This window comes from Microcaecilia unicolor, chromosome 1 (genome assembly GCF_901765095.1).
Source record: "Microcaecilia unicolor chromosome 1, aMicUni1.1, whole genome shotgun sequence".
NCBI classification, from domain to species: domain Eukaryota; kingdom Metazoa; phylum Chordata; class Amphibia; order Gymnophiona; family Siphonopidae; genus Microcaecilia; species Microcaecilia unicolor.
This window is the reverse complement of record NC_044031.1, coordinates 65,844,708-65,862,798: the sequence shown is the minus strand read 5'-3', so window position 1 is coordinate 65,862,798 and position 18,091 is coordinate 65,844,708. Positions and strand designations below refer to the sequence as shown.

General features: G+C 43.8%; 1 protein-coding gene across 1 annotated transcript in view; it reads left to right on the top strand.

The window, feature by feature from the left end:
• The window catches only part of TTC21A (tetratricopeptide repeat domain 21A), a 294,579-nt gene that overhangs the window by 229,361 nt on the left and 47,127 nt on the right, over positions 1-18,091 (top strand). Inside the window, 1 exon segment of the mRNA XM_030198073.1 lies at positions 5,669-5,819. Within this exon segment, the coding sequence (XP_030053933.1) occupies positions 5,669-5,819 (151 nt within the window).

The following is an 18,091-nucleotide window of genomic DNA, read 5'->3' as shown; positions in this document are numbered from 1 at the left end:
TGATCATATCTAGCTTATAGCTTGTGTCCTTTGTTGTGGGTGGTTGCATGTTTGGCCAGTGGAGCTCCCAAAGCTGGAGGAATTATTTGCATTCGCGTACATTGCCTCACCCTATGCCTGGAACAACCTTCCTGAGCCCCTACGTCAAGCCCCCTCCCTGCCCATCTTCAAGTCTCTGCTTAAAACCCACCTCTTCAATGCTGCCTTCGGCACCTAACTCTTACCTTCAGGATATCTGGACTGCCCCAAATTGACTGCCCCCATCGTATCGTCTACTCACTTGTCCTTTAGATTGTAAGCTCTTTGAGCAGGGCCTGTCCTTTTATGTTAAATTGTACAGCGCTGCGTAACCCTAGCAGCGCTATAGAAATGTTAAGTAGTAGTAGTAGTAATTGGTGGTGTTCTGTAGGGTTTGTGGTAGCGGTAATTTCTATCAGTTGTCTGTCTTCTTGGTATGTGAGTATGTTAAGTTCCGTCTTTCCTTTCTGTTGATGGTGTCCTTGGATGGAAGGTTTTTCATGGTCCTTTTTGATTTTTTGGATAGTCATGTTGTGTATGAGTTGTGTGAGAGGTCTGTAAATTGTGGGTCTATTGTTGTCTATGCTAGGGATTATGAATGCGTTTTGGATTAGGGTGAGACAATAGATATTTAGGATTAGTTTACTGGTGTTCATGTCAGTTTTAATTTGTGTGTTAATTTGTGTATTTAGAGCATTAGAGGAATTCGTTATTAGATCGTAATGCTTTTGCTTTACGGGTTAAAAGCTGACTTCAGTTTAAAGGTAAATTATAGTTAGGCGGTAGATTACTGTTCTGTGCATAGTAATCTGGTATGCGATGCTACTTACAGGCACTTAAATCAAAATTACAGTTCTAAATACAGTATCTAAATTACAGTTCTAGATATAGTATCATGCTATGAGATGTATAATAGGTAACTTACAGTTCTAGCTGCATTATCATGCTATGAGATGAAGTTTATAGGCATTTAGAAGCATATATAAAGCCCTTAGAGCATGTAAGGCAAATAAGCATTTAAAATATGTCTTTCAGCATGCTGCAAGCATAGATAGATCACTTAAGCATATATAGAGCATTTCCAGTATACAGAGCATTTAAGCATTAGAGGAAATCTTTTAGCATGCTATCAGCATATGGAGCAGTGTGAGCATTTAAGCTTTTAGACATTTAAAGTGAGTCTTTCGGCATGCTGCAAGCATATATAGATCACTTAAAGCCTATCTAGAGCACTTACAGTATATATAGCATTTAAGCGTTTGAAGGAAGTCTTTTAACATATTATCAGCAAGTCTTACACATGGAAGTTGTCCCGGGGTTATTTCAGCTGGTGTCCTTCACTGTGTGCCTTCCAAGCAACTCGTGCATGTGGGTCTTGGCTGGGTGAATCATGGGTCTGAGGCTCTGTGTCCTCCGGGTCAGCACGCGCTCGATGCGTGTCCCAGCGAGGTGATTCCTTCCTCTCTACGGCTTCGTTATTCCCCAGGATCAACGCTGGGAGAGGTCCCGAGTGGTAGGATGTCTGGAACATTCGGGTGACTTTCAGGTGATTGCCCTGAGTCGAGGCGCCCTCCACACGGATCTCTGGTGGCTTCCTCGGCCCCGAGTCGAAGCGTCCGCCTGTTCCTCAGCGGTCAGGTCCACTCCGAATCCTGTGGCCTGGCTGGTCTCGCTGGCGGAGTTGGAGCGTCCACTACATGGGACTCTGGGGTTTTTTTTGGCAGCTCTGTTCAGGTTACTCACGAGTCCGTGAGTCTGTCTCCTGTCCGTTCCGGACTGCCGCCTGTTCCTCAGCGAGGTATGTGGCGCCCTCCGCACAGGTCTCTGGGGACTTCTTCGGTCCTGAGTCAGAGCGTCTTCTACACGGGTCTCTGGTTCCTCCGTTTATTCGGGTGCTCACTAGTTTGTGAGTCCGTCTCCCGTCCATTCCGGACTGCTGTCTGTTCCTTAGCGAGGGATGTGGCCAGTGGTTTGTCGCGCAGTCAGGTCCGCTTCGGATCCTGTGGCTTGGCTGGTCACGCTGGTCGCACACACATATGTGTGTGCCCGATGCAAAGAGCTCCTAGCTCTTAGAGAATGTGTCCGTTCTCTTGAGGCTAGAGTAGCAGATGACTCCCAGATCTACCTCTCCACACCAGAAATCTCAGCCAAAATCCAGGCCAAAGTATCAGCCTGCCTGTCTGACATTTCTGGCTGGATGTCTCAGCGCCATCTAAAACTAAACAGGACCAAGACTGAGCTTCTCATCTTTCCCCCTAAATCAACCTCTCCTCCTCCCCCATTCTCTATTTCTGTGGATAACACTCTCATCCTTCCTGTCTCATCAGCTTGTAACCTTGGGGTCATCATTCTGGGGAAGGGGGAGCCTAGTCCGAAAGGATGGGCTCCACCTTAACCAGGGTGGGACCAGGCTGCTGGCATCGACATTTAAAAAGGAGATAGAGCAGCTTTTAAACTAGAAATGGGGGGGAAGGCCGACAGTCGCTCAAAAGCGCATGGTTCGGGAAAAGGTATCTTGCAAGGATACCTCACAAACAGGGAAGATAGGGTTTCTGGATAGTGAGGTTGCACAACAGACCGTGGTAGGCCAGGTGCCGTTAAATACAACTAAAGATCAGACAAAAGATGGCAAATCAATAGTGTCAAGTACTAAGCATCATGCAAATAGGAGCAACAAACATACTCTGAAATGTCTATATGCAAATGCTAGGATTCCAAGAAATAAGATGGGAGAGTTGGAATATATTGCACTAAATGAAAAATTGGATATAATAGGCATTACTGAGACCTGGTGGAAGGAGGATAACCAGTGGGACACTGTCCTACCGGTGTACAAAGTATATCATAGTGATAGGGTGGACCGAACTGGTGGAGGGGTAGCATTGTATATTAACGAGAGCCTTGACTCAGATAGATTACAAATTCAGCAGGACACAAATCACACCTTTGAATCATTGTGGGTTGAAATTCCATGTATAAAAGGGAAAAGGATGGTGATAGGAGTGTACTACCGTCCACCTCGCCAGGATGAGCTGGTAGACGCAGAAATGATAAAAGAAATCAGAGACGCAAACAAAATGGGCAATGTGATAATAATGGGTGACTTCAATTATCCAAATATAGACTGGGTAAATGTAACATCGGGACACGCTAGAGAGGTACAATTCCTTGATGAAATCAAGGACAGCTTTATGGAGGAGCTGGCGCAGGAGCCGACGAGAGAAGGAAAAATTCTAGACTTGGTCCTTAGTGGAGCACATGATCTGCGTGCGTCTGGTAGCGCTATATAAATGCTATTAGTAGTAGTAGTAGTATGGACGTTATGGTACTGGGGCTGCTTCATTAGAACGTTGAGGTAGCAAATTATGTGCGGAAGGGGCGTGGCTGTGGATGGGTCTATCAGTGAGAGTGAGTGGTGCATGAGTGACACTGAGTGGTGACAGCCTAAGTGCAGGGCTCCAGGGTTTCCCTGGAGTGAGCTTCAGAATGTTTGAGGTGAGAATTATTAATATGGATATGCACATTTAACAGCACTGTAGAACAATCATGTAACAAAAATATGATGTCAGTATAATATAAATAATACTATAATAGACAGCATAGAAGAACATTCAAATAATATAGGTATAATACAATGTCAGCATAATATCAATGAAACACCTAATATGCACACATTAGAACATTCAAATGACATAAATATAATAATAATGCTGGTCCTAGAGTACAATGAAACATTTTACTATGTAGCTGAGGGGCCGAGTTCGATTCCCACTTCAGGCACAGGCAGCTCCTTGTGACTCTGGGCAAGTCACTTAACCCTGCATTGCCCCATGTAAGCTGCATTGAGCCTGCCATGAGTGGGAAAGCGCGGGGTACAAATGTAACAAAAAAAAAAATATATATATATATATATATAAATAAACGGGGACAGGATACGTAATGCAAAATCACTCCAGCAGCAGCAGCAGCAATAAAAGAGGTAGTTTGTAGCCGGCTCTACCAGAACCTTTCCTCTGCCATGTCCTGCCCACAGGAATTTATATCAGAGGAGATAGGACACCACAGAGGAAAAGCCCTGGTGGGGCTGGCCAGAGGCTGCCTTCTTTCATTGCTGTCACTGCATCTTTAGAGGACCATGGGGGGGGGAGAGGTCAGAGAGAAAGAGAGATGCCAAACTTGTATATATGTTTGGGGGGGAGGGAGGTGGAAAGGGCAGTTGTGGAGGTTGACACATCACAGCTTTGGTGATCCCAGAGGCTTGAAAGGCATTTGTGCCTATCATAATTGGTATCTATGTAAGAGGATCAGAAAGGTGCCTATTTTATAAAGGTAACATGGAGGGGCATAATCGAACGGCGCTGGCCAAACAGATGGCTGGCCGTCTTCGGGGCTGGCTCCGCAAAGGGGGGGGGGAGACAACCGTATTTTCAAAATACGGTTGGGGCCGACTAAATCGATCGCCGGGTTTACAGCAGATGGCCTGCTTCGATTTTCAGCCATAATGGAAACCGGGCCCGGCCATCTCAAACCCAGCGAAATGCAAGGCATTTGGTCATGGGAGGAGCCAGCATTTGTAGTGCACTGGCCCCTCTGACATGCCAGGACACCATCCGGGCACCCTAGGGGGCACTTCTAAAAATTAAAAAAAAAAAGCTCCCAGGTGCATAGCTCCCTTACCTTGGGTACTGAGCCCCCACAACTCTACACCATTACCATGGCCCTAAGGGGTGAAGGGGGGCACCTACATGTGGGTACAGTGGATTTTGGTTTTTTTTGGAAGGCTCAACATTAACCACCACAAGTGGAACAGGTGTGGGGGGGGGGGGGGGTTGGGCCTGGGTCCACCTGCCTGAAGTTCAGTGCACCCACTAAAAACTGCTCCAGGGACCTGCATACTGCTGTCAGGGAGCTGGGTATGACATTTGAGGCTAGCAAAAAATGTGTTTTAAATAGGTTTTTTTTGGGTGGGAGGGGGTTGGTGACCACTGGGGGAGTAAGGGGAGGTAATCTCCAATTCCCTCCGGTGGTCATCTGGTCAGTTGGGGCACTTTTTTGTGACTTGGTCCTAAAAATAAATGGACCAAGTCCAGCTGGCGAAATGCTCGTCTGAGCCGGTCATCTTTTTTCCATTATGGGGTGAAGCCGGCCATCTCGTAACCATGGCCCCATCCCGCCGCCACTCCGCCCCTCGTCCCGCCTTCTGTACCCTCCCTTGAAGGTTGGCCGGCTCCGCGATGAAAAAGCAGTTGGCGCTGGCCAAAATCGGCTTTCGATTATACCGATTTGGCCGGAATCAGGAGATCGCCGGCCATCTCCCGATTTGTGTCAGAAGATGGCCAGCGATTTCTTTCCAAAATGAGCTGGATAGATGTCTATGGTCCTTTATAAAATGGACTGTCAGAACCGTTATGAATACCATACAAATTCTAATGTTCACATTCACACCTTCTGCAAAATTGGTGTAAATGAGTGCACATACTCTGTGTGTACTTGCATATTTTGAAAGAAAAATAGAAAGAATTTCTTTATCTATATTTGGGGACTGAGTATATAATACAGTACTGAGTTGTCACTTTTGACTTTTTTTTCTTGTATTCTAAGCTAGTTTTTTTTTTTTTTTTTTATATCCTCTTTCTTGTATTATATTTAGATAATTTCATAGTTATAAGCAGATTAATTGATTTGCTTAGAAGAAGCGGTAAACTTGATGAAGCTCCAGCTTTCTTTGAAATGGCATTAGCAAAATCAACCCGAACACCTATGGAACCAGGATATAACTACTGCAAAGGACTCTACTGCTGGTACATTTCACAAACTAATATGCGTCAATATTATTGGAGATACAAAGGACAATATTCAATCAATTAATTTGATTATATTTCCTCATGATCTTATGAACCTCCATATAATTATAATATACAAATACATTTGTTCTTGTCACTTCACTTTTATTATATACCTAACAAATATTGATATTTAATTTAAACTATTGAGGAAATCATGGAGTATCTCTTTGATTCGAAGGCAGATTTTAGGATGCAGAGAGGGGAATTTATTTATTTATTTGTTACATTTGTATCCCACATTTTCCCACCTTTTTGCAGGCTCAATGTGGCTTACATATTACCGTTAATGGCATTAGCCATCCAAGTCAGGGTGTCAAAAATTCCCAGTTTCACAAGAGGCTGCTCCCCAACATGAATGCACACCTGATCCTGTGGAAGTAATCCCTATCCCATATATGACCCCCCTCCCTGACAGCAATGCCCTTCCAGAATCCCCATGACTTCTGACCCCCTTCTCCCTCCCCAGGCTATCTGAAGATCCTCCCCACCCCTCTGATGACCACCCACCCAAGGCATCCAATCCCCCGGCTTGAAAAACCTTGCACCTTGCACCCCTGGCAGAAAGAACCTCCCCCCAAAAGCAGGACTGCCGAGAAGGGGGCAGGGGGGACAAAATTCCCTGCGTCCGGGCCTCCAAGGGGGGCCCGGCACCAGGGTCTCTCTCCTCCTGCTCCCAGGCCACCGGTGCTACAGTCCCTGGTCTTACCTGCCTGCCCTCAGCTCTGTCGACAGCACCCCTCCGTCCACCACCATGACCGGGCCCCCTGCATTCAAATCAGCAGCACCTCACTTCCATGTGAAAGTAGCAGATCGCCTCCCTTCGGGCCCTCCCTCACTGTGCCCTGCCCTCGGGGAAACAGGAAGTTACATCAGACGAGAGCAGGACACAGTGAGGGAAGGCCCGAAGGGAGGCGATCTGCCGCTTTTACACGGAGGTGAGGCGCTGCCGATTTGAAAGCAGGGGACCCGGTCTCGGTGGCAGACAGAGGGGGCTGTTGATGGGGGTGAGCAGGTGGAGACTGGGGACTGTGGCGCCGGCGACCTGAGAGCAGGGTAGCGAGGCAACAGTGGTAGCGATTGGAGGGGGGCGGGGGCCCGGCTCAGTCTCTCGACAGCCCTGTCCAAAAGGCTCCAGACAGATCTCCCCACCCCACTTCCTGATCCTCATACTCTGGCTCCAACCAGGGTCTAATATTCATAGTAACATAGTAGATGATGGCAGAGAAAGACCTGTACGGTCCATCCAGTCTGCCCAACAAGATAAACTCATATGTGCTACTTTATGTGTATACCTGACCTTGATTTGTACCTGCCATTTTCAGGGCATAGGCCGTAGAAGTCTGCCCAGCACTAGCCCCACCTCCCACCACCGGCTCTGCCACCCAATCTCCGCTGAGCTTCTGCGGATCCATTCCTTCTGAACAGGATTCCTTTATGTTTATTCCACGCATTTTTGAATTCCGTTACCGTTTTCATCTCCACCACCTCCTGCAGGAGGGCATTCCAAGCATCCACCACTCTCTCTGTGAAAAAATACTTCCTGACATTTTTCTTGAGTCTGCCCCCCTTTAATCTCATTTCATGTCCTCTAGTTCTACCGCCTTCCCATCTCCAGAAAAGGTTCATTTGCAGATTAATACCTTTCAAATATTTAAATGTCTGTATCATATCACCCCTGTTTCTCCTTTCCTCCAGGGTATACATGTTCAGGTCAGCAAGTCTCTCCTCATACGTCTTGTAACACAAATCCCATACCATTTTTGTAGCTTTTCTTTGCACCGCTTCGATTCTTTTTACATCCTTGGCAAGATACGGCCTCCAAAACTGAACACAGTACCCAGGTGGGGCCTCACCAATGACTTATACAGGGGCATCAACACCTCCTTTCTTCTGCTGGTCACACCTCTGTCTATACAGCCTAGCAACCTTCTGGCTACAGCCACCACCTTGGTGTCTAATGGGACCAAGAGTGTTCTTCAGTCACTCCTGTGCCTTCAGTTCAGTGTTCAAAGATAGCCACGGTGACCCTAGCAGTAATCTCACAATATTGCCACTAGGGGTCAGGCTGCCAAATAGGTACTGCTTATTTGGCAGTCTTATCTCAAGTACTAGTACCACAAAATTACTTCTAGGGGTCTCAGTGGTGAGCTTTGAACCCAGAGCTCCTGATATACCTATATCTCACTATATAGCAGGGAATATCAGACTCTGATAGATTTTTTTTATATACTGGGAGGGTTCAGATACCTTGGTGGGAGAGAGAGTCAAGGGGTTTGGTAGTCAGTTGGGGGGGGGGGGTCTTTGGATGCTTTGGACAGAGAGTCAGAGGTCAGGGGGGATCAAGAGGGGTCTGACCTCAGCCTTTATACATGCCCTTTAAGAAGCACTTATTCATGCCTCGGGGCAAATGTAAACGGCGATATTCAAATATTTTTGTCATCGATGTTGTAAGACAGAGAATCCACACTGATATTGTAAGCCCACCTTAATCATTCCCTATCCATGCCTCCTTGAATACTAAATGTGGTATGCATCACCTTTCCTAAAATGGCATTTGCACATTTATGCTAATCTGCATGTGTAAATGCTGCTCTTTACACTTCGGGATGCTTTGAAAATAACAACCTTGATTATATTTAATATAAATTTTGAATTGCTTTTTGCTTTTGAGATAGTAGCAGCCATTTTGTACTATCACATTTACTTTGTCTACAGCGCCTTGGGTGAATTTCTTCAAAAAGACGCTGAATAAATCCTAATAAATTAATAAACAAACAGTTTTGCAATTGATTCACAAAGACATATACTCCAAGTTATTAAGGTCCTTACTTGTATTAAAATATAAAGGTTGTTGATTGTGTTAGCTATAATTCACATGGATGTCAATAAGACATCTAGGTCAGATTTTGGACGTTTTGCACTAAACATCCCAAATCCGAATAGCAAATGTAACCATTTTTGACAAAGCAAAACATCTATCTTTTTTTTTTCAAAAATACCATTTGTAACAAGGTTTTGTGCTCTGTGCGTTTATCTTTTCATGCCATTTTCAAAAAAAGAAAAAAAAACAGACAAGTGAAAAACTTAGAAAATCAAGCCATTGGGATGTAGAAGGGACCAGCATTTGACTGGTCCCCCAGACATCCTAAATGAGCAATGGGGCACTGCTGTGGACTTCATATAAATGCTCCCAGGTACACATCTTATCTGCTGAGCCCTCCAAAACCCACTACCCCCAACTGTACACCACTACAATAGTCTTTATGGATGAGGGGGGCACCTATATTTTATTTTGTTTTTATTATTTTATTTGTTACATTTATATCCCACATTTTCCCACCTATTTGTAGGCTCAATGTGGCTTACATAGTACAGGAGAGGCTTTACAGACTCTGGTGTAAACAAATAAGCACATAAGTACATAAGTAATGCCACACTGGGAAAAGACCAAGGGTCCATCGAGCCCAGCATCCTCTCTATGACAGCGGCCAATCCAAGCCAAGGGCACCTGGCAAGCTTCCCAAACGTACAAACATTCTATATATGTTATTCCTGGAATTATGGATTTTTCCCAAGTCCATTTAGTAGTGGTTTATGGACTTGTCCTTTAGGAAACCGTCTAACCCCCTTTTAAACTCTGCCAAGCTAACCAACTTCACCACATTCTCCGGCAATGAATTCCAGAGTTTAATTATGCGTTGGGTGAAGAAACATTTTCTCCGATTTGTTTTAAATTTACTACACTGTAGTTTCATTGCATGCCCCCTAGTCCTAGTATTTTTGGAAAGTGTGAACAGACGCTTCACATCCACCTGTTCCACTCCACTCATTATTTTATATACCTCTATTATGTCTCCCCTCAGCCGTCTCTTCTCGAAGCTGAAAAGCCCTAGCCTCCTTAGTCTTTCTTCATAGGGAAATCGTCCCATCCCCGCTATCATTTTAGTCGCCCTTCGCTGCACCTTTTCCAATTCTACTATATCTTTCTTGAGATGCTGTGGTAAGATAAAGTTCATGTGGCACAGCCACACTAGGGAATCATACAACGGAAGAGTTGTGTTGTGTCCATTACGTTCTTTAGTTTTGTTGTATTGCAGAGATCAGGCATTTATGTTGGATCGGTAGGGTATGCCTTTTTAAACAGGTTAGTTTTTAGTGTTTTCCGGAAGTTTAGGTGGTCGTTCGTAGTTTTCAAGGCTTTTGGTAATGTGTTCCACAGTTGTGTGCTTATGTAGGAAAAACTGGATGCGTAAGTTGATTTGTATTTGAGTCCTTTGAAGCTTGGGTAGTGCAGATTTAGGTACGTTCGTGTTGATTCGAATGTGTTTCTAGTTGGTAGGTCGATCAAGTCTGTCATGTATCCTGGAGCTTCACCGTAGATAATTTTGTGAACCAGAGTGCAGATTTTGAAAGCAATGCGTTCTTTGATTGGGAGTCAGTGTAGTTTTTCGCGAAGGGGTTTTGAACTTTCAAATCGCGTTTTTCCAAAGATAAGCCTAGCTGCTGTGTTTTGAGCGGTCTGAAGTTTCTTTAAGGTTTGTTCTTTGTATCCCGCATAAATTCCATTGCAGTAGTCTACATGTCTTAGTACCATTGATTGTATTAGGTTGTGAAATGTTCCCCTCGGGAAGAATTGTTTCACGCGTTTGAGTTTCCACATTGAGTGGAACATTTTCTTTGTTGTGGATGTCAGTTTATTTATTTTATTTATTTACAACATTTATATCCCACAATATTCCCGCCCATGGGCAGGCTCAATGTGGCGTACAATAGTTAATAAACAAACCATAACACAATAGCACAAAGTTCAGTGGACAGGGTCACAGGAGGGGGAAAGAGAAGTCTGATGAGGGAATGGAAGAGAGGGTGGGTGATTGGGTATCACAGAGTGAGCAGTGGGCTAAAAGGCTCTCTAGTGTTAAGTTGCGGTCCATTGTAACGCCGAGGATTTTCAGGCTGTCTGAGATAGGGAGGGTGTAATCTGGGATGTTGATAATTGTGGGGTTATCCGCGCTGTTTAGGGATGAGAGGATGAGACAGTGTGTTTTTTTCTTTGTTTAGTTTTAGTTGAAATGCATTTGCCCAAGAGTCCATGATGTTCAAACTGATCTTGATTTCGTTGGTGATTTCTGTCAGTTTAGATTTGTAAGGAATGAATATTGTGATATTGTCTGCATAGATGAAAGGGTTAAGGCCTTGGTTGGATAAGGACTTGGCTAGTGGGGTCATCGTTAGGTTGAAAAGGATCGGTGATAGCAGTGATCCTTGTGGTACTCCGCAGTCTGCTTTCCACGGTGATGATATGTTTGAGTTTGATTTTACTTGATATGTTCTTCTGGTTAGGAAACCCTTGATCCAGCTAAGTATGTTTCCACCAATCCTGAACTTATCTAGTAGTCTTATTAATATATTATGGTTTACCATGTCGAATGCATTAGACATGTCGAATTGGAGGAGGAGGATGTTTTTGCCTATTGCTATTTCCTGCTTGAATTTGGCTAGGAGAGTGAGTAGTACTGTTTCTGTGCTGTGGAGGGGGGCAAAAACCTGACTGTGATTCGTGTAATATTGAGAATTTGTTTATATAATCTGTAAGTTGTTTGGCTACCATGCTTTCCATCAGTTTGACTGACAACGGAATGGATGCTACTGGATGGTAATTAGTGATTTCATTTGTTTTTTTTCTTGGTATCTTTTGGTATCAGAGTGAGTAGGATATTGCCATTTTCCATAGGGAAGAGACCTTGCTGAAGCATGTAGTTTAGGTGGGATGTGAGGTCTGCTATGAAGCGGTCAGGGGCAGATTTCATTAGGTAGTTGGGACAGGTATCTAGTTTACAGTGAGTGTTGGAGAACCTGCTGATCGCCTGTGCAACTGCATCAATGGTAAGGAGGGTGAATTTTAATCAGGTTCAGTCAGCCGGGTATTCTCCAGTGGTTGGGTCCAACTCATTAAGGAAGATTTTGATGTCAGTGTTGTCCTGAGGTAGCGTGTTGCATAGGTTTGCAATTTTTTCATTGAAATGCTTAGCAAGTTTTTTTTTCTTATTCTTAGTATTTTTATTGTTTTAAAACAGTATTACAGTGAACAAGTCAATACAACAGTAAACAAATTTCAAAAAGTGTGAAGGAGGGGAAGGGTAAAAAAAAAGGGGGAGACAGAATGAAAACCTTCTCAACACGCATCTCTAAAGTAGGTCAGTAACAAAGACCACTTCTCCTTATAATGGATATATCAACATGACTTTTTAGCTAGGAACGTTTCATATTTATAAGTCTGAAATACTCAGTTCCACCAGTCCTGATGTGTGGCTTGATTCAGAGACTTCCAGTGCCCAAAGACAACTTTCAAAGCTAAACCAAGCAAAGTATTCACTGTCATTGTAGCAGTCATTGTAGCTTAACAGAGAATGAAAACACTGGTCTCTGAGCAACACATACTTGTACAACATAGGACCAGTGAAGTGGAAGACATCTGTTAAAGTAAGCCACACATCAGTTCAAAATGGTGCAAGACACACACAGTCAAAAATAAGGTGTTTTGAGAGTGCCCCGCTGAGCATGGCAAGACCAGCAGAGATTGGGAATGGAAGGGGTAATGGTATGTGACCGGAGGGGCGTCCATAATGCCCTGTGCATAAAAAAATAAAGAGTGGGTGAGGGCAGCAGACCTGGAACACTTAAACAGCAGACTCCAAAGCTGCTGCCAACTGCGATCAGAAATGGGCTACTGAATATCCTGTTCCCAACTCCTACGCAGACCCAAAGAAGTACTACTACTACTACTAATAGCATTTATATAGCGCTACCAGACGCACGCAGCGCTGAACACTTGACATAGTGGGTGATTTACTTAAAAAGAAAGTATAGACATGCGAGGCAACATGTTTTGCAGATTGGAGTTTTTTGGCTACTTCAAGAAGCTCTGGAGAAAGAGGCATCGTGGCGAGGTGCAAGTGGCTTTTTTTCAGCATAGAGCTGAGTTGCAACCACTGATAAAATTGAGAGTCTAACAAGGGGAAATCAGCCTGCATAGTGTATTAAAGTCAACAAAATGGCCAAGATTCCATATACCTATCCGCTGCCAGTAAGACCAGGAAACCTGCCTCTTACCAATTGTAAATTTAGGGTTATGCCAAATAGGCATGCATAAGGTAGAAGACCAGGGAATGCTTAACATTTTATCAAAGGAACACAATAATTTATGAGTGATGTTGATAATAGGGTTGAAAGCAATACGCTTAAGGAGGCTCGCACCTACCAAAGAAGTGTGGGTGAGAGGGGCGATGACAGACTGCTCCAGCAGCAACCAGCTGGGCGGAAGATTTACATAAAAGGGGGCTACCCATTCTAGACCCTGGCGAATAATGAACGCTTTATGATAGGACAAAAGATCAGGAAATTTTACCCCCCCCCCCCCCCCCACTGTAGTTTTGACAATATAAGCTTTCTCAGGGAAATGCGCGGTGCCTTTGAGTTCCACAACAAATTGGAAAGCAACCTTTCCACCCGTCTATAAAAAGCAGCAGGGAACAGAATAGGAATCATACTAAGGGCATACGTGATTTTGGGGACCACCATCATCTTGATGGAGTCAAGTCTACCCCACCAGGTGAGATGAAGTGGAGACCAAGACGAAAGGGTATTCGCAACCATGGTGACAATTTTATCTGAGTTAAGTTGCACAGTAATATGAAGGTCTCTATCAAAATGGACACCCAAATTCTTGATGGAGGAGACCACCCACTTAAGGGGGCACCCACTTAAGGGGGTAACCAGGGAGGGTGAAAGGGGTACAAACATCATTAAGGGGTATCAATTCAGTCTTGTCCCAATTAATTTTGTAACCAGAGAAGCTTGAGAATTGAGAAATTAGCTGAATAAGGGCATTCAATGATGCCAATGGATTAGTGAGATATCATCAGCATATGCGGAAATATTTAGCAAGTTTGTCTGCAGATGGGATGTCTGTATTCGATGTAGTGACCAAGTTGGTGTCTAGGAGTTTGTTCACGAGTTGGTATAATTTCTTTGTGTCTTTGTAATCTGTCCCTATTTTAGTTTTATAGTATGATCTTTTGGTCTGTCTTATTGCTTATTTGTATTTTCTTTGTGATTGTTTCCATGTGTTGAGAGTGTATTTGTCTTTTGTTTTTCTCCATGCGCGTTCGAGTTTCCTGGATTATGTTTTTAGCTTTTTCAGTTCATCATTGAACCATGGTATCGAGTTATGCTTATGTGAAGTTCTTGTTCATAAGGGTGCTATTTCATCTAGTATGCATTTGCACAGGCAGCTCCTTGTGACTCTGGGCAAGTCACTTAACCCTCCATTGCCCCATGTAAGCCGCATTAAGCCTTTCATGAGTGGGAAAGCGCGGGGTACAAATGTAACAAAAATAAAAAATCTTTTATCCCATTCCACGAGGTAATATATGGAGTCTGTTTGTGCAGATATACAGATCTGGCGTTGTATATCTGTTAACAAAACTACTAATTAGAGGATAACTCTTTTAATTCCAGAGACACTTTTGATATCTGTTACACAAAGACTCCAGTAGTTTTCATATCACAAAAACATTTTATTGTATTGCAATGCTCACTAACCACTCTAGCATTGCTACCTAATGTTAAAACCTCACACATTCATTCCTCCACTCACCTTGCACCACCTGTATTTGAAAACAAACCAACTGTTTTTAGATTTTAAACTGCATACTAATGCTGTTTCTTAATTTACATATATTTTGCAGTACTAATACATTACATCATACACAAAGGATCAGAACTCAGTCCTGCCAGCTGAATAGTCCTTTTCCTACAGATGCCATGCCTTGTATATCTGTTGCCAGAATGTTTTCGTGTCTTCTTGACCTCTTGTGCTGTAAGATGTGTGTTCTTGTATTTGGTGTAATCCCTTCTTCTGTCATTGTAGGGATAAATTTAATTTGTAGTGATCAGTCCAGGATGTTTCTGTCCATTTAATATCTGTTATTATTAGGTTCTGGTCTGTTGAAAGTTTGTGTGAGATAAGATCAAGTGTGTGCCCTTTGACGTAGGTTGCTTGCATTTGTGGCCATTTCAGATCCCATAGGTGGAGGAATTCTTTACATTCTCGTGCGTTAATTGAGTTTGGGTCTTTTAAGTGAAGGTTGATGTCTCCTAATACTAATACATTGGAGTTGGTTACACATGTGTTTGAAATGAAGTCCATGAAGTTAGTCCGGCCTTCGTTCCAATTACCTGAAGGTCTGTAAAACAAGACACAATTCAAATGGTTGTGTAGGGTTTTGTTGTGGATTCTGATTGAGGCAATTTCAAGTTGAGGTGTCATGGACTCGGCAGTGGTTTCAGTGGTAAAGTGGGATTGATAGATTAGTGCTATGCCTCCGCCTCTCTTTTCCTTTCTGGTCCAGTGTGTGATTTTGTATCCTGGAGGGCACAGGTCTAGGATTATGGGGTCCTTTTGGTCGTGGATCCAGGTTTCATTGATGAAGAATAATAGGTCAAGGTCTTCTGCCTTGATCCAGTCTGTTAGTATTGCTGTTTTATTTACTACAGATCTGGCGTTGATGTAGCCCACTTGGATTGTTTTGAATGGGTCTTCTGCATCTGGTGTTGTGTGGACTTTTATTAGTTGTCGTTTCTTTGTTGAGGTGAGTTTGTTTGGACCCTTCTTTGCATTTTGTAGTGGTTGTCCGCATGTTGGTGTTCTTCCTTTGTTTAAGTTTTTGTCAGTTTGATGAGGTGTGGTGTATCTGAACAATCTTTGATGATTGTATAGTATACGTATAATGTTACTTTCTGCAGGAGGGGTGGTTAGTGTTAAGTGCATCAGTGTTAAGGAGTAGATTATTAGAAGTAGTTTGAAGGTATTCATTTTGGTTTCTTTTCGCTGTGGGGCTACTAATAAGACCGTGTTCTGATGACTGGATGTGTGATAAGACTTTTTTTCTTTGGTGTGGGGTCTGGTGTTCTGGTCTTGTGTGTTATTTCAGGCTTAGTCTTTGGTTAATATCGTGGGGTTATATACAGTGGTGGAAATAAGTATTTGATCCCTTGCTGATTTTGTAAGTTTGCCCACTGACAAAGACATGAGCAGCCCATAATTGAAGGGTAGGTTATTGGTAACAGTGAGAGATAGCACATCACAAATTAAATCCGGAAAATCACATTGTGGAAAGTATATGAATTTATTTGCATTCTGCAGAGGGAAATAAGTATTTAATCCCTCTGGCAAACAAGACCTAATACTTGGTGGCAAAACCCTTGTTGGCAAGCACAGCGGTCAGACGTCTTCTGTAGTTGATGATGAGGTTTGCACACATGTCAGGAGGAATTTTGGTCCACTCCTCTTTGCAGATCATCTCTAAATCATTAAGAGTTCTGGGCTGTCGCTTGGCAACTCGCAGCTTCAGCTCCCTCCATAAGTTTTCAATGGGATTAAGGTCTGGTGACTGGCTAGGCCACTCCATGACCCTAATGTGCTTCTTCCTGAGCCACTCCTTTGTTGCCTTGGCTGTATGTTTTGGGTCATTGTCGTGCTGGAAGACCCAGCCACGACCCATTTTTAAGGCCCTGGCGGAGGGAAGGAGGTTGTCACTCAGAATTGTACGGTACATGGCCCCATCCATTCTCCCATTGATGCGGTGAAGTAGTCCTGTGCCCTTAGCAGAGAAACACCCCCAAAACATAACATTTCCACCTCCATGCTTGACAGTGGGGACGGTGTTCTTTGGGTCATAGGCAGCATTTCTCTTCCTCCAAACACGGCGAGTTGAGTTCATGCCAAAGAGCTCAATTTTTGTCTCATCTGACCACAGCACCTTCTCCCAATCACTCTCGGCATCATCCAGGTGTTCACTGGCAAACTTCAGACGGGCCGTCACATGTGCCTTCCGGAGCAGGGGGACCTTGCGGGCACTGCAGGATTGCAATCCGTTATGTCGTAATGTGTTACCAATGGTTTTCATGGTGACAGTGGTCCCAGCTGCCTTGAGATCATTGACAAGTTCCCCCCTTGTAGTTGTAGGCTGATTTCTAACCTTCCTCATGATCAAGGATACCCCACGAGGTGAGATTTTGCGTGGAGCCCCAGATCTTTGTCGATTGACAGTCATTTTGTACTTCTTCCATTTTCTTACTATGGCACCAACAGTTGTCTCCTTCTCACCCAGCGTCTTACTGATGGTTTTGTAGCCCATTCCAGCCTTGTGCAGGTGTATGATCTTGTCCCTGACATCCTTAGACAGCTCCTTGCTCTTGGCCATTTTGTAGAGGTTAGAGTCTGACTGATTCACTGAGTCTGTGGACAGGTGTCTTTCATACAGGTGACCATTGCCGACAGCTGTCTGTCATGCAGGTAACGAGTTGATTTGGAGCATCTACCTGGTCTGTAGGGGCCAGATCTCTTACTGGTTGGTGGGGGATCAAATACTTATTTCCCTCTGCAGAATGCAAATAAATTCATATACTTTCCACAATGTGATTTTCCGGATTTAATTTGTGATGTGCTATCTCTCACTGTTACCAATAACCTACCCTTCAATTATGGGCTGCTCATGTCTTTGTCAGTGGGCAAACTTACAAAATCAGCAAGGGATCAAATACTTATTTCCACCACTGTATGTATGTGTGTGTGCATGAGGTTAGTACATGACTTGGTTTTTGTTTGTGCATGACTGTTTGAGATCTTGGGGGTACTATGTGTGGGTACAGTGGGTTTCTGGTGACCTTTGGAGGGCTCACAGTTTTGGGTTTAATGTGCTGTAAATACTACGTGCTAACTTACTAACATCCAGTTAATGTGGGAGCACATACCACCTTCTAAATGGGAGGCACCTCCAAACAGCATAATGGTACTTTTAGGGGCTCTTTTACTAAGCCGCATAAGCGGAATAACAAGTATAGAATGTTTGTACGTTTGGGAAGCTCGCCAGGTGCCCTTGGCCTGGGTTGGCTGCTGTTGTGGACAGGATGCTGGGCTCGATGGACCCTTGGTCTTTTCCCAGTGTGGCATTACTTACTAATTTTGTCTTCCCAATACTCCACTTACCATCCAACTATTCTCACCACACCTGATGTTTCAATTCCATTATCCAACAATTTGAAAATCCTTGGTGTAATATTAGACAAACACTTATCCCTTGAAGACCATGCAAGATCCATAACGAAGAAAATGTTTAATATGATGTAGTTGTTGAAACGTATCAAACCTTTTCTTCCCTTGA